Source organism: Limanda limanda, chromosome 13 (genome assembly GCF_963576545.1).
Source record: "Limanda limanda chromosome 13, fLimLim1.1, whole genome shotgun sequence".
Taxonomy (NCBI): domain Eukaryota; kingdom Metazoa; phylum Chordata; class Actinopteri; order Pleuronectiformes; family Pleuronectidae; genus Limanda; species Limanda limanda.
Genome location: NC_083648.1, coordinates 19,342,636 through 19,357,977, shown reverse-complemented (window position 1 = coordinate 19,357,977; position 15,342 = coordinate 19,342,636). Strand labels below are relative to the sequence as shown.

General features: G+C 42.4%; 1 protein-coding gene across 2 annotated transcripts; it reads right to left on the bottom strand.

Annotated features, from left to right (window-relative positions):
* Window positions 1-1,179: 1,179 nt before the first annotated feature.
* LOC133017606 (phospholipid phosphatase 3-like) lies at window positions 1,180-15,178 on the bottom strand. 2 transcript variants are annotated; one of them, XM_061083721.1, is made up of 6 exons: window positions 14,862-15,178; window positions 8,336-8,490; window positions 3,387-3,667; window positions 3,229-3,286; window positions 2,956-3,132; window positions 1,180-2,196 (listed from the first exon to the last, which is right to left on the bottom strand). In XM_061083721.1, the coding sequence occupies exons 1-6, from the start codon at window positions 15,001-15,003 to the stop codon at window positions 2,068-2,070; spliced, it is 942 nt and encodes a 313-aa protein (XP_060939704.1). In that variant the 5' UTR covers window positions 15,004-15,178; the 3' UTR covers window positions 1,180-2,067. The 2 variants fall into 2 exon arrangements, with proteins under 2 accessions (XP_060939704.1, XP_060939703.1); XM_061083720.1 differs by lacking the exon at window positions 8,336-8,490 and adding an exon at window positions 7,328-7,485.
* Window positions 15,179-15,342: the final 164 nt, after the last annotated feature.

Below are 15,342 nucleotides of genomic sequence, written 5' to 3'. Positions count from 1 at the left end.
AATTCACATGTTGTCAACTATACTGGATGACGTCTGCTAAGATGAACCTCTTTACCTTTTAAAGCAGCATGTTTAACATTTACACAGGTCTTGACACAAAGTCATAGTGGGTGTTTCTTCAAAAGATAAGACTGACAAACACACAAACACACACAACACGGTATTTTACAATGTTAGGGGGCATGAAGAAGGTTCTGATTCTGTATCTGATCTTATTGACATGTAGGAAGAAATTACTAGTTTCCCATCAACGTCAAATTAAAGATTTTCTCAGAGGATGCTTTCAGTCAGTGGTTTTATTTTTTGGCTTAATTTCATTAATATCATGCAAACGTTTCAGCATACCTATTTCTCTAAAATTCAATGAAAAGATTTCCGTCTGATATACACAGCCTCAATGTGTGCCCCGTCTCATTAGAATTAATGAAATATTAAGCAGTTAAATTGTACCAAAATAATATATACATATATGTGTATATATACAGTTTTGCTAAATTGTGCTTTGGTACAGAACAGCTAGTGTACCTAACCACTGCTCTAGTCCCTGTCTTGCTTTAGAGCATGTTAGGCTACATCCTTGTTTTCATTTGAAACAGCATTTTCAGGCTAAAACAATCTCTGTCCACATGAGTGTTTTTTGTCTGTATCAGTTTAAATCTGGATAGTAACTAACACATCTGAAAACGTATACCAGGTGACCAGTCACATACATTGGGCATGTGCGTCAGCGTTTCCAATCATCTCCTTTTCAGACTAAAATGATGCAGACTTTTCAAACTAAAACGTGTCCAGCAGCATCTACAAACTGCTCAGTTTCAGCGGCTCTCTGGAGTATCCTCAACTGAGTTGATGCATTTTCAAAGAAAAACTAAGAAGTGAGGATGAAGCCTAACTGTCTGCAGAGCATTCAGTATATCAGAGGACTTCTTAAGGATGTGAGTGATCACTTTGATTAATGACAGTAATGTACTGATGATGCTGTTGTTTTTCCACAGTGTTCCAGTCTCGAGTTTACATGTGTCTGTTGGAGCAGGTGCCTGTTCTCTGGTTGGAGAGGCACACTTGTAGGCTATAAACACTTGAGTACAGAGACATGACATTAAGACACATCGGCATGTACACACACACACACACACACACACACACACACACACACACACACACACACACACACACACACACACACACACAGAAGGGCAAAACGCACACAGAGACGAACACACACGTGACACACCCAACACTCAGGCGCTCGCACGCTCTGACCTTACACTTGCGAGCAGCCGTCTGGTTCATATAACACAGTCATTTCATTAAATGGCTCAGTGGGGGCTCGTCCTAGCCAGCAGAAAGAGGCCCACGTCCAGCATTTAAACCTTCACTGTACTTTCCACCTACAATAACTCATGTGCCCTACATTATGGACATTACAAAAGCTTACAAAGCTTTCCAAAAGCTTCACTTCAGGATCATTCAAGTGGTGACAAACAGTACTAAGTTGAGCTAAAATAGTGCTATAAATCGCACACATGTACGATGCTTGTGTTTGTATTAAAACCAAACTAAAACAGAATCCTTCCTCAAATCAAGGAATTTGTTGTTTTCGTTGCATGACTTGTTTGCATTAGTTACACAGTGAGTGAGTGGCAGGAATATGACTGTAGCTCCCATTCTGAATGCAGCCGAGGGGAGAGGCTCAGGGCTGCTGCCATTTCTCAGTTTTGTTTCATGTCAGGCGTCGGTCCATGGAAAGGCCTTTTCAGAGTATCTACAAGGCAGATCTCTCTCACAACAGGAGAAGAGGGACGGAAATCCCTGGTTCTCTCCATTTTCCACATTAAAATGTCTGGTGAGCCTGAGGAAAAAGAGGATCTTTTCCATTGAGAAAGGCACGACTGGCTGGACTGTTTTTCCGTAGCCTACTCGCGTTCCTTTGACATGTTCAAGATTCCATATCTGCCTGCATTGACCAGATTGTCGGGGTTTACCTGATCCGGTATTGCCCAGTGGCTATAGTAGTGATTTGAATGGCACAGGTCAGGGTTATATACAGTCAGTTTGCAGTCTTCTCTATGCCATGATGAGATGGTTGCTTCGCTCTCTGATGTCTGCAGGAGGAACAAGATCTTTCTTCACTGGGGTTGGCAGCAGGGTTGAACGCCTGCCTTTGGGTTTGAACAAGTCTGATACACAGAAAACCTGTGGAAGGGAGAGAATAAACATAAATGAGCTTCTAAGTCATCATAATTCTCCTGCTCCAGTTTTCTGTTGGTATTTCCCTTTCCACCAGATACTGTATCGGGTCCTACTTTTTTCTATTTCCATTCTAATTTCTTCTTTTGTTTCATTGTTATGCCAACAACAGCCTATTGTATGAGCCAGTTTACCTTTAAAATTCAAATAACTGCCATAAAATGTTAATTCAGAAACTTTTCTCAGTTAAATCCAGACAAAGGGCTTCAGTGCCTTTGTCAAAAATCTCAGCAAACCCTCATCTTATTTTCAGGCAAGTTAATAATTCAGTATTGTTCCAACAAAATTATAACCATATTCTTCTTTGATATAGCGAATAGTACTCAAGCTTTTATTTCCTCTAAAAATGTATACTCTTCTCCTGAATACTCATTCCTGATTACAACCACAGTGTTTAAACATTAATAAACGACAGACCATATTTCTGTTAATCCAACCACTGGCTCTTGATGGATTTTATAATCGATTTTTTAAGATGCAGCTTTGAGATCAGTTATTCTTTCTTTTCTTTTGACAGATCTGTTCTCTCTTTTGTGTCTTTGAGTTATAAAACCGTCGTACGGAAAGGGTTACATGAATGAAGTTACAAACATTATTACAATTAGATGGAACACAATAAAATAACATTGACATGAGATTAATTCTTAATGGCAGTCTTTAATCTAATATACTTAAATGAAAATAGAACTTAATGGCAGCACTCACTATGCAGTAGGCCACGACGGCTCCTTGTATAAAACCTACAAGGACATCAGTGGGGTGGTGCTTGTGATCAGAGACACGGGACAAGCCGGTGTAGAAAGACATCATGATGAGAGTGAACTGGGTCAGAGGTCGCAGCAGGCGGGCTCCATGCCAAGTGAAGCGAGACTGCAGGTAAAACTGGTGAAGAGACAGAATAGTTTATATAGTTTGCATACATACAGTGTGTATTCACAGTAAACGTGTATTTATATTCAAAACAATTCAGTAACTCACCACCAGATAAAGCATGGTGTACATCGAGAACGACGCATGGCCCGAGAAGAAGGACTTCCTGAGAGACAGAAGTTTATGTCAGTTTTACGACACCTTATAATCTACAGTATGAACAACACACTTCAAACTACACTTTTTTATACAGTATATTACGCTACCTGGCCTCTTGAACTTTGCTCTCTGGCCCCTGACACTGATAGTCAGTGATATAGCCCAGGGAGCAGTTGATAGTGGAGAAGTCTGGTTTGCACACATCAAGGAAGTGTGGGCGCATGCGGCCCACTGACACTTTGGCAATGTCAGTGAAGGACTGACTGATGGCACAGCCGAAGATGAACACGCCGACCTGCTTGTAGAGAGCAGAGATGTAGGGGTTCCCTACAAAAGACTTCGATCCCTCGTTCAGAAAGTAGATCCTGTAGCTTTCTCCAATGATGATCTGAAGGGACAGAAGAGACGGTGATGTCAGTAGAAGTCATGGTTTCAACAAAGTCCCATTCCCAACAATCATTACCCTAATTCCTAAGTAGTTATTTCTCATCTCTTGAGTGCTCAGTGAGAACGTGCTGGTGCAGGACGACCAAAAAAACTTTATGAAGAATGGGAAAGTTAGTGTGATGCTTATGGGTCTCATGTAATTAATTACACAACTGGCCTTTTTTATTATAATGGGAATTAAATAATAACCCTATTTATGTCAAATAATTCCAGAAATGTCTGTCTGAATGTAGCTTGGACATCTCGAGAACCTTAAATCGTATTGCCTTGAATTGTAAAGGGCCCGGGTAAGTGCAATGTTGAATTCGGTGCGATTTGGACAAGCCATATATTCAGATGAGCAGCTGTGGCTCTGACTCATCAACCTGAATGACGTCTTTCCCTAGTGTGTTCGTGAAAATGGCAAAGGAAACTGTTTCTCCAGTTTGGGGTTCTGTGCACTGAGTCAAGCTTCAGTGAACATTGAATAAACAGGTGAACAGCTCTTTGGCAGCAGTGGTGGTGGTGGTGCAGCTTCAGGGTTCTGTGAGTCAGTGGCTCAATTACTGCAGGTCACTTTTACAGTTTCCAAAAGAAAAGCTGCAACCAGCATCACCAGAGGCCAAGAAACCAGACCATTCCAAACAGGTTTTTAATTTCAGAATTCCCCCGATGTTTAATTTTCAGTGTTAGAACATGAGTTGAATATAAATGCAGTTTTTGCTTGAGGTATAACTGGATTACAGAAAATGTGTAGGACACAATATTCATGAAGAAACCCTCAAGCTGTTTTTAATTTCAGGGAGACAGCACTAAGCTCTTGTTGATATTTTGAAAATGTGCATCAAAGTCTAGGATTCTGTGGGGATGGACAGTTGGGACGAGGCCATCCTGAGCTCTGATGTTCAGAGTGGAGAATATAACTCATTTATATGACCGGAATAACTTTTTTTCACGATCAAGATGTTATGATTTCCTCTGAAGAAGTTTTTAAAAAGGGATATTTAATAGTTAACTACGTTGACCTCTGCCGTTTGACTTCTGGTGCAAAACAGTGAGGCGACGTGGGAGGCAACTCAAACTGTCCGGCCATGTATAGTTTTCTGTAAGAGTGTAAATAAACCAACGTCTACCACCGACGATTGAAAGGTGGAGGCTCACTTAGGGGGGAGCTGGAAAGACATAACTCGCAACAGCTGTTCAAACTCAAAATCGCCTTCCCCGAACTGCCATCTCTCCACTGTTGTCTTTTAGCTGCTCACAAGTGACAGTAGTAGAAAGGAGAGGATACAAGTAGTAGGGAGAGTTCCAGGTAGAAAATGGAGGGAGGATAAAGAGCAAAGAAAGAGTAGTACACAAGGAACGCAAATGAGAAGAAAGGAGACGAAAGAGGAAGGTGAGAGGAGAAATGAAGATTTGAGTTGGAGAGAGAAAGTCTGGAGGGAGTGGGGGAGGCACCACTGGTTCTAATCAGCAGGAACGCTGAGCTCGGCAACGTGTCGGATTTTTGGGGGCCAGACTCCACCAGGCCCACGTCGGGGGCACGTTTGTTTTTCACCGCTCCGGCTCCCTCTCTGAAACGTCTCCGGTTTCACAAGGGACGTCTGGCTGTTTTCATGTTAGTATCTCGGTTTCATCAGACATTCTTGCGAGGGGGCGCAGGAATAAGTCTCATTCTTGGAAATGCTCAGCAGAGGGATAGCCCTTAAGGAGATTTAACAAGCTGATAGGGTATTTTGTTTCCACCATCCAGGCCTTTGGAGCCAGCTAGATACGGCCCAGCTGCTTTCAGGCGAGTGAGAGAGGGAGAAGGGGAAGAAAACAGATCTGGTTTCCCTTGTGTGAAAATTAAACCATGTGAACGAATAAATTAACTGGCATTGTAGGAGAAGTCGCTGTTACACTGAAACCTCAGACATAATCATGACGGCTAGACGCTGACTTATGGCAAAAGTCTTGGATTTGACACCATGCCGTTTTTCTGTCTTTTAAAAATATTTGCAGGAATTTTAGAGGTTGTGGCCTTTTGAGTTTCTCAGCTCTTGGAATAAAATGAGGCTCTTAATGACCTAATGTGGTTGTTTTCTGGTTCAGGAAACAAAAAGGTTGGCACAATACTCCCAGGGGGTGTGATGTGTTGTAAAGTCACGTTTTGCCAGGGGAAAATTAGATATTTGGCAAATTCTTCTTGTTTGGGGCCTTTGCCACAATTCCACCCCACCAATTACAGCATTTAACCCAACAACCATTGCGTCAACCATAATTACATGGGGCCGGGACTCCTTCTCACCATGAAAACCCCTGTGGCCCTGATCCCACAGAGCAGTCTGCTCCCTGGGAGGAGAGAGCTGATGGAGAAGTCTTCCCATGAGACGAGACACTGTCCAACTGTGGATCTACCGGGTGATAATGCACATGCTATGGCAGTGCTGAGTCACGCCACAGGGCAAAGTGACTTCAGCCTGATGTATCTAGAATCTACCTTTGCTCATCCACTGCTAACACTTACCAATATGTGGTAGCTAATGCGCTAGTACCTACTTAGAGTGTGATATTACTGAATGTGGGTGTTAAATAGGGCCAAAGAGATACAATGTAATGCATAAGCAATATAACTGTTTATTGAACTTTTCTTATATTGATATCCGTGGAAATTCTATTGCAATGTTTATTGATATAGTTGTATAGCCAAGCCGTCAGATAGTTATTTTCTAAATTATTTTTTTCAGTGTCACTAGAGCTATGTTTGTGGAAGCCAGTTGTTAACAAAGGTTGTGAGCAATCTGTTGTAATCGGGGGGGTTCAAGTTCCACCTCTGAGAAGTAACATATTCAGAATAATTATTTGTTTAGCCTAATGGTTAAGTGTACAGGCTGTGGACATATCCTCACTGTTTTCACCCAGGAGATTTGAAACAAAATACATTTCAACACATTTTTTCATTTCTCTTTAGACCCCTTGTTAAGTACCCTTGTTATGCCACCTTTGCTTCACGGCTCTCCCTTGTGATCTCCTCTAGAGCCGGAATTAAAAGTGGAACAACAATGCCCCCCTATTCCACGTTCATACCTTTTACACAGAATAGCATAGGTGAAATAAAGCTGCAGCATTCTCGCCTCGAGCACTGTGTGTAAAAGTGTGTCTTTTATCAGCGGAGCCATCTAAAGCCCCTGAAGTAATGCCCTGAACAAATGTTGTTGACTGGTTGTTATCTGTGCTGGAGCCAATCACATCGGCTGATAACCCAGGTATGGAGAGGTGTTGTTACAGCAATCGTGAGAGATAATCTCAGTTTACTCCAACAGTAAGTTAAGTGTGATGGATAGTGCACTCTGATCACGAGTGCAGTGGTAAGGTGTATGGTTTGGTTGAGAAAAACATGAACACAGGCTGCTATTGTACTTAATATATACAGTTGTCAAATATCTTCATTGTTTGAAATCTTACAATTATCATAACCCCATTAGAGCCACCTATTGGAGTGTCTGAGAAATACTATGATGCACCATGAACTCAGGATGGGACATGATTTAAGGCGTCAGTGTGTGCTGCTAGTAAAGGTGAAGGCTGCTGAAACAACAAGAAGTGATGGCATTAGGGAACAAAGTGTGAGGTGACTTACAGAGAGGATGGTGATAAGAATGCCAGCAGCGCTAAGCACACCGTCGCTAATGGTGTCTCCCTTTTTGGCCGGGTACTTGATGGACTCATCGTCGCAGTAAAAGCCTCTACGGTAAGGCTGAACAGCGCTGGTCTCAATGACCAAGAAAGGCAGGCCGGCTGGTGTGAAGAAGCAGTGAGCGGCACAGAGAGAATGGGGGTGGTGGGGATTGATGGGTGAGGGAGGGAGAGGGAGAGAGAGAGAGAGAGAGAGATGGAGGTGGTGGGTTAATGAAATGCAAATTACTGGGGTCACAGGTACAAGCGGGAGGTAACAAGGGAACACCTGGGACTGGCTCAATTCATCGTGTGGCTGTTATCTGAGACTAATCAAGAAATAATGACTCCAGGTTTTTTTTCTGAAATTAGTATCAACTGGGCCTTGAGAGTACATCTTTATAGGACCATTCCTGTTTTTAGTTTTGTACGTCTCAGCCATGTATGATTCACTTTACTGCCAACCATCTTCCAGAGCACATCATTTATCGTAATACCTAAATACTGCTTCTTCAGACTGCCAATGTTTCCATTAATTTAATAATAATAACAATATTACAATGAAGTGGCAGACACTTTCTAACACACGAAGGACACAAAAAAAAACATAAGAATACAAATATCTGACTCTAAACGTCTATATTTACCTGATATATCAAATACTGTCTTGCAGGAATACAGGTTACTAATGACACATATCAGAAGCAAAGCATAAGGCCTGAACTTAAAGCCCTAAGATTACAAGAGGTAAAAAAATGAGTCTGAAATTTACAAAGATGTGCTTTGGAAATGGTTGGCAGACAATGTGCAGCACACAGGATGTACAACAAAATGGATGCACCACTGCGTGCGGGTCAGATCCAGTCGAATCAATCATAACTTCCCGAGGTGTCTCAAGCCAACCATTGGATGAATTGACAGTGTCCCAGCAAATGCTCCCCTGGTTCTCTCGCTGCACCAAACCAAGACTTACTGAGGCCACGGGCACAGAGACGCCCACGGCTGTGAGCACGGTGTTGGACACTGTGCTGCTCTTAGAGGGAAACCTGATGCTGTCGTCGCTGCAGAAGAATCCTCTTTGGTAAGGTGGAAAGGGAGATTTGTGCAAAAACACGGCAACGAGCAACACTGCATGGTTGGACAGATATATGATGAGCGCAGGTCAGACCAGAATGAAGCAAAACAGAGGACAACAACATCGGCACCAAGACAACACACAGAAGCACATGAAAGGCACAGACAAATAGAAATAGGACACTCATACAAACAGATACAAACTCTAGACAGACATAAGTTATTAATCTCATCCAGTTTTCTAAACTGACACTGATGCTGTCAAAATAAGATAAACAAAATAAAATCAGTTGGCATAAATGCTTAAATCAAAGTTTAAGATGTAAGTGAACCTTCATGCCTAGAATAGCATCAATTCATTTCTAGATTGTGCAAGAAGGTTTGGATGTGTCACGCTCATAAGAGAGACCATCGCTGCTGACTGACAAGAAGAAAAGAATAAAACACACAAACAATATCAGTCCTCCTTCCTTTCCTGCCGAGGCTTTCAAGTGCACTTAAAAAGGCCCACTAAGATGCCTTGGGGGGGCCGGTAGGACGGTGGGGGTGGGCGGTTGTCTCCGTCTGATCAGTTCAGTGTGTTAAAGTGGCAAAAAAGATCTTATTTATCTCCCAACAACAAACAGAGAGTGGGCGTGACTGGGATGCAAGGACAGCTTATTCACAGGAGGACTTTGAAATGGGAGTGTGGATGTGTGGTACCCAGGAGATGCCTCCAATCTGTGGCAGAATTCTGGAAAACACACTTTCAAATCACATCAATGTGGCATTTAAGTGATGTCGGAGCATTCCAGTCGCCCTTTGAATAAATCTGCGATCTGCCAATACAAAGAAAAGCAAACACCAGCTCTCTCGCTCACACACGTTCTCTTCCTCCGTCTCTCGCTGCCTCAAAAATGCGGGAAAAAAAGCCACAGGGGTGAAGAGGTCAGCGCCAAGAGGGGCTGCTGAAGGCAGGATGGTGGCGGGGGTGGTGGTGGTGGTGGGGCAGGATTTCTTAAACCACATGTCAACAGTCTTCAGTTGTTGCTGAGTCCCTCAGCATCCCCTTCCACACACACACTCGCAGCTGACTGGCCTTTGAACGTCCAGCTGGATTGAGCTCAGGTTACAGAAAGGGCTCGGACGCTCGATGGGAACTTCAGAACACCGGCCTTCCCTCCACATTCAGCAGGATTCACGTTATTAACTTTCATGTTTTCATTCGCTCTCTTAAAACAAATACCTGAACAGAGCTACAGTTCGGTGCCGAAGCTACTCTGGTGGCCAGAGAAAGAGGAGGGGGATACGTCTTAGTTCTGTAACAGTACAAATATACCGTACTTTTTATCCTCAAAGTCTGATCCTCGGTTTGCTTAGTCTGGCCAAGGACAGACCCACACAGACCTTACAGGAGACTTAATAAAGGCTGCCCGAAATGCTGATATAAAGCAATCGGAGCGAAACAAAAGCATGCAGGGGCTGAACGTGCTGGATTTGAAACCTGTTAACCTCCAAAGTTCTGACCCCTCCAAGCAGCTCTAAACACATTCACAGACCTGATACGAACCACGAGGTCAGATGCTGATAGGCAGACTGAGAGGGGTGGCCACATAGATTGATGAAATATTGTGTCCACAGATTGTAAATGGACCTGTACAGGGTCAAGCGCCTCAAACAGCTGATTGGAAAGACGGAGGAAAACACAATGAGGCCCTGTGAGTCAGGTCACGTCTTCCAGTCACTCAGCTGGGGGGTTTTATTCTCTTGCCCCTCTCGACCCCGTCCATCCGTCTCAACAGTGCAGCATCAGCACTGCGTATAGGGCATCTTGGGATTTTCCCCTCCTACCCTCTTCCTGCCTTCCTGTTTCTCAAAGCTGTCCTGCCAACAACAACACCAGTCAGCAAGCGAGGGTATTTCTTTTACATTAGCTCAACAGAAACAAACAAAAAAAGGTGGAGGAGATTTTTCTTCAGTTTCCTAATGAAAACATCAGGTGTCTTCTACTTGGTTTTGTCGTTAAGCAGCCTGCTTAAATCAACTGGGGATTTCTAATTGAAAATAAGCAAACGCAATCAGTAAATGATGACGATGATGACTTTTTCAGCATTAAACTGAGCACATCAAAATATGGTAGAAAAATTACTATTAAGACCTGCTTGTTAGAGTTTCCAATGTTTGTCTATTTAGCCTGTCTCCCAGTTCGGTCCTAGCGGCTCCATGAAGCTGCAGTTTGTGGAAACTAGAATTAATGTAGAGTTAAAGCCCTACCATACTTGGGAGGCATTCGCCAAAACACCAAGTGCGACTGTTAAAATAAACAGACGCACATTTTCCACTTGCAGGGATCTCTCACTGTCTGGCATACAAATATATACATGTCTGAGGTAGTTGTGGTGTATACACAGATGCAGTTGTTTTTACTCGCAGCAGGCCCCACACAACCTTCACCTTGTCGGCCCGACTGTCTATCAGTGAGTCTGGCCTCCAGCAAAACGTAGTTCATAGTTCCACTGGAGTAAAGAAAATGGTCAGCCTGCTGCTGGGGTTTAATAAAAATCACTTCTGCATTGAAGTCCCAGTGGTTAAAATGGCTGATTGCCTTCCTTTAGAAGCCACATTTACTATTCATATTTCTTTAAGGGAGTGGTTTTTAGAAACAAGGTGGTTTAACAGTTCACATTCTACATGTACATCTGTTCCTCCTTAAGGCCGGCGCATGCTTCTGCGTCGTCAGGGGCCCGCAGGCACGCAGCTGTAACGCAGGACTCGTTCTCATTCATGGTTCTCCAACCGTTACGCGTGTTGCCATGCAATTCCCCGCCAGAACACTAGGCGAAGTAATGTTTTTTGTCGAAGTCGGCTCTTCTTCGTGTGTTGCACGAAGAAGAGCGATTTATTTACATCGCCACGGCGGCTCCTCAGAGCCTTTTTCTGGCGGAAAAATCCGCCGGTTAGTGACGGGTTATACTAGTGGACATAGTGTCGGATCTCTTCTGCCAAGTGCTCTTCTATCTGGTCCATATTCGTTCTTCTAAATCTTCCGTGGTTTCCGGGCATGAACCGGAAATGCGACTCCGGAAATTATGTAGTCAGCAGACCAATCACAGCCCTCGCGGCCGGGTGACGCTTGCGGGGCTTTGCCGTCTAGTTAGAAAAATTGGCCGCCGCACGTAAGGACGTAGGAAGGGCCGTAAGGGGCCCGGAAGGGCTCTTGCGTCTCCGTTCCCGTGAAAACGCAGAAGTATGCGCCGGCCTTCAGTAGCTACAACCCCAAAAATCCATAGAATGTATTAAGATGGACGACGACTAACTCCCACTATCCAGAAATAAAGCTAAAATATACCAGATATGAATGTCAGCATCTTTTGCATTTTTACCCCATTTTATAGCATCAAATAACTAATAATTAAAACCAAACTTGGCAGATAAATTTGCTTGAACATATATCTGTGTGATAAGAATGACCTAAAATGACAAAATTCATCTTTGTGAAGAATTTATTTGGAATCTACTTTTTAGTTTGGGTCCATGTCCACTCAATTAACATGGAGGAGGTGGGGTTTATGACCTATACTGCAGCCAGCCACCAGGTGGTGTTCAGGACGTTTTGGTTTCCCCTTTGGAGAGCTGTCATTTATCCTTTTATACAGTCTATGACATACACTAAAGACAAACACACAAACAGACAAAGTACAAGGACAATACAGTTGCACAAACAATTCATGCATGTACATAAATTATGCATAACAATATCACATACACAGTATATACAGATACTCACACAATTTGTATACACATATATACCTATACCAGTTATCTGTACAGCTGTATAAACAAAATAATTGTTATGCAGACATTATTCAGTTCTTCCTTTGTTCATCGTAACTTCTCTTCATTTTAACAATTAAATTAAACAGCAACTACAGTATATTCATGTCCCTTTGTCTTACAATTGATAAATCATTAATTAATCCCACTTCCAGATGTTTCTTTTATTGTTTGCTCAATATGACAAATTTAGTGCGCCTACATTTGAGTATTCCTTGAATCTGGACCTATCAGTGATGCTCCAGTGGCATTTCGATGTTTATGATTGGACTCCTTTCACAATTTGAGGTCTATAATTGCTGTTTGACTGGGCAGCACTTTGAGATCCAGCTAATGTTTATTATTTTTGGAGGTTCCATTGACCCAAATCATTCTTTCAATTTCAATTTTACTTGCTGAGGTTTTTTTGTTTTTTTTTGCGAAATATCAACTGAATACCACTCACTCATGGGGATCATATAGCCTTGAAAAACAAGTTGTTACTTTCTTTTACTTTCAACATGATTCTCTTGTTTCCCTTTATGTTTAAAGATCTGTCTTCACAAAACTGAAGATAAAGGCACCAGTGTTGCCAATTAACCGATTTCTATTTAGTGCTGAGCAAAGGCAAAACCCACGAAAACACTATAAGACGATTAATCCGGGAAAACATGAAAGCCACCTGCTCCAGCTTACAGCAAACTGAACCTGATCACCTCAACAGAGGTTGAAACAAAAAAACAATACTAAACTGCACACTGGCCCTGGGCTCTCCACAGCTTTCACTTCCAATCACCTCTGAATCTACGTCACTGCCACTAACACTGACGATTGCTATCTTTACTGGCACTGATGGTGTAGTTTAATGGGAATCGCAGCGACTTGAGATGGTTCATGTGCATATGATAATGGGAGAAATAAATCTCTGGATGTAGCAATAGTAGAAGCGTAATCTGTGAGAGGAGGAGCGGTGATTACTGGTCCACAATTTCCTGCCTGCGGTCTTTCCCTTTAAACCACATCTTAAGCAGAAAAACACTTCTGCTTTTTGTTGACAAGCTTCTCTTTGGGAAGGAACATGATGTGGGTTTACCCTCCACAGAGAGAAAAACTACAATGAAATTAACTATGAATTGTCAGAAAATGACTGATTACGCTTTCATGCAATTATTTTAACAATAGACCTGATTTTTTTTCATCTGTTTTAATTTTGTCATTGAAGGATGCTGATTTGCTGTTTGCGATCACAACCTTACATCAATGTTCCATAGAACAGCATACTGGAAAGGGACATTAGTGAACAGTCTACGATTTAAGCTTTTGTCGGACTTCAAACTTCAGTGTGAAAACATGTTTCACCTGCAATAACAACCTCAACCCATTGACTGCAGCTGTCCAACATCACAGGACCTTCTCTGATGAACATGCACGCACGCACACCCACAGGTCTGACCTTTTCACCACTTCCCTTAATTACTCTACACTAACACGCGCATATATTGGGCCAGATGTTGAGATCAGAAGAATTCCAGCTGGTGTGGAATGTGAACCATTCTGGAAAACATAACGAGGAGGAATGGCAGAGGTATACAGTACAGGTGTGGGTGGAGACCAGAGAGACCTCCCTCTCCTGGGGCAATTGATTAATTAGTTTTCCCCCTTCACCAGCATTTTTTGGCAGAGGAAAAGGAGACTCGCAAGCTAAGCTAAAGTCAGAATTTGTAGCTGTATTAATAGCAGCCAACTGTGTAAGCTACAGCTGCTGATGGAGAATCACTCTCTGCTTTATTAAATCAGCTTGCGAAGCTGGCGAACAAAATGTGTAAACCAAGACTGATGATAAATGGTGACAGGGTCTTTGCTGTCAGGGCCCCCCCGACCCTCTGGAATAGTTTACATGAGGAACTCAGACTTGAAAGTGCCTGCTCGTGAATCATCTCTCAAAACGTATTTCTACAAAAATGTCTTTTTACTTTTATTTGTTTGTTTTAGCATTTATTTGTTTCTTTTATCATTTTCTTTTGTCATTGCTTAATTTGTGGTATTTCCTATTAGTATAGATTTGGATTTACTGCACACTATTTGCCGTTTTTTTTTATTTGATTGTATTATTCTGATTGTTGTCTTTGATGTTTTGTGTTCTTGCTTTTATTAGTCTTATTTGTGAAATACTTTGTAAAAGCTGTTATGAAAGGTGGTACATATTACAAATATTGTTGTTATCAAATATGATAATAATTTAAATACATTTACCTTTTCCCCCCAAAAATAATAGTTCAAATTAGGCTAAAGCAATGTGATATAATCAAATATTCTAAGCTAGCTTGACTTTGATGTTAAGGGCAATGTTGGTTAAAAAAATTCGCCTGAATTTTAGTACTCTAATCATACAAAGACAATATTTAACTATTTCAAATCAATTAAAAGAAATGTTAATCAACTGGTGGTTAAAGACATGAGCATTTAAAGCTAAACAAGATACACTGACCACACCTCAAGTCTCCATCAAAGAGAACATTGTTGAATGGAACAACAGGAAGATGAAAAGCACACACACACACACGCACACACACACACAGTTCTCAGCATTACAGTACATTGATGGTGGAGCTGACGTGAAGATGGACACTCACCTAGGAACAGGCAGAAGAGGTCCACGCCGACCAGCAGCTTCCTCCTGCGGTGGTCTTTGCAGTTGTTGTTGTTGTTCAGCGAACTCCCGCCGTTCCTCGTCTCGGCTGCCATCGTCTTCTCATATATCAAGCAGCGTTGCATTTAAAAACGCGCCGAGTCTTTTAAAATAAAAAGATTAAAATCAAACGAGTTAATAAAAAAGTTTCGCTGTAAGCTGCCTTGACTTTGCTTTCTGTTGAAACTAGCTACGTGTGTCCTGAAGAGGAGTAGTCATGAGAGAGAAAAAGGCTCGACCACCACAACAGACCCCCGCTTTCCTCTGACTTCTGACCGGCCTCTGCTGCTTGCCATGGGGGTAGAGAGAGTCCTGGGACGGCCTTCCAAGAAAGCCCCTCCTCCAGAGACCTCCCCCCTTCAATTAATGCCATATGCCAGCTCCTACACACACACACACACACACACACACACACACACACACAC

Excerpts from the sequence above, each read along its gene's own strand:
- LOC133017606 (XM_061083720.1), bottom strand. The coding sequence starts at position 15,003 with ATGCAACGCTGCTTGATATATGAGAAGACGATGGCAGCCGAGACGAGG. Across the intron at positions 3,668-7,327 it reads TTCTTATCACCATCCTCTCT|ATCATCATTGGAGAAAGCTA; the intron begins GTAAGTCACCTC and ends CTGTCCCTTCAG. Across the intron at positions 2,197-2,955 it reads CCGTCGTGGCCTACTGCATA|GTTTTCTGTGTATCAGACTT; the intron begins GTGAGTGCTGCC and ends TCCCTTCCACAG.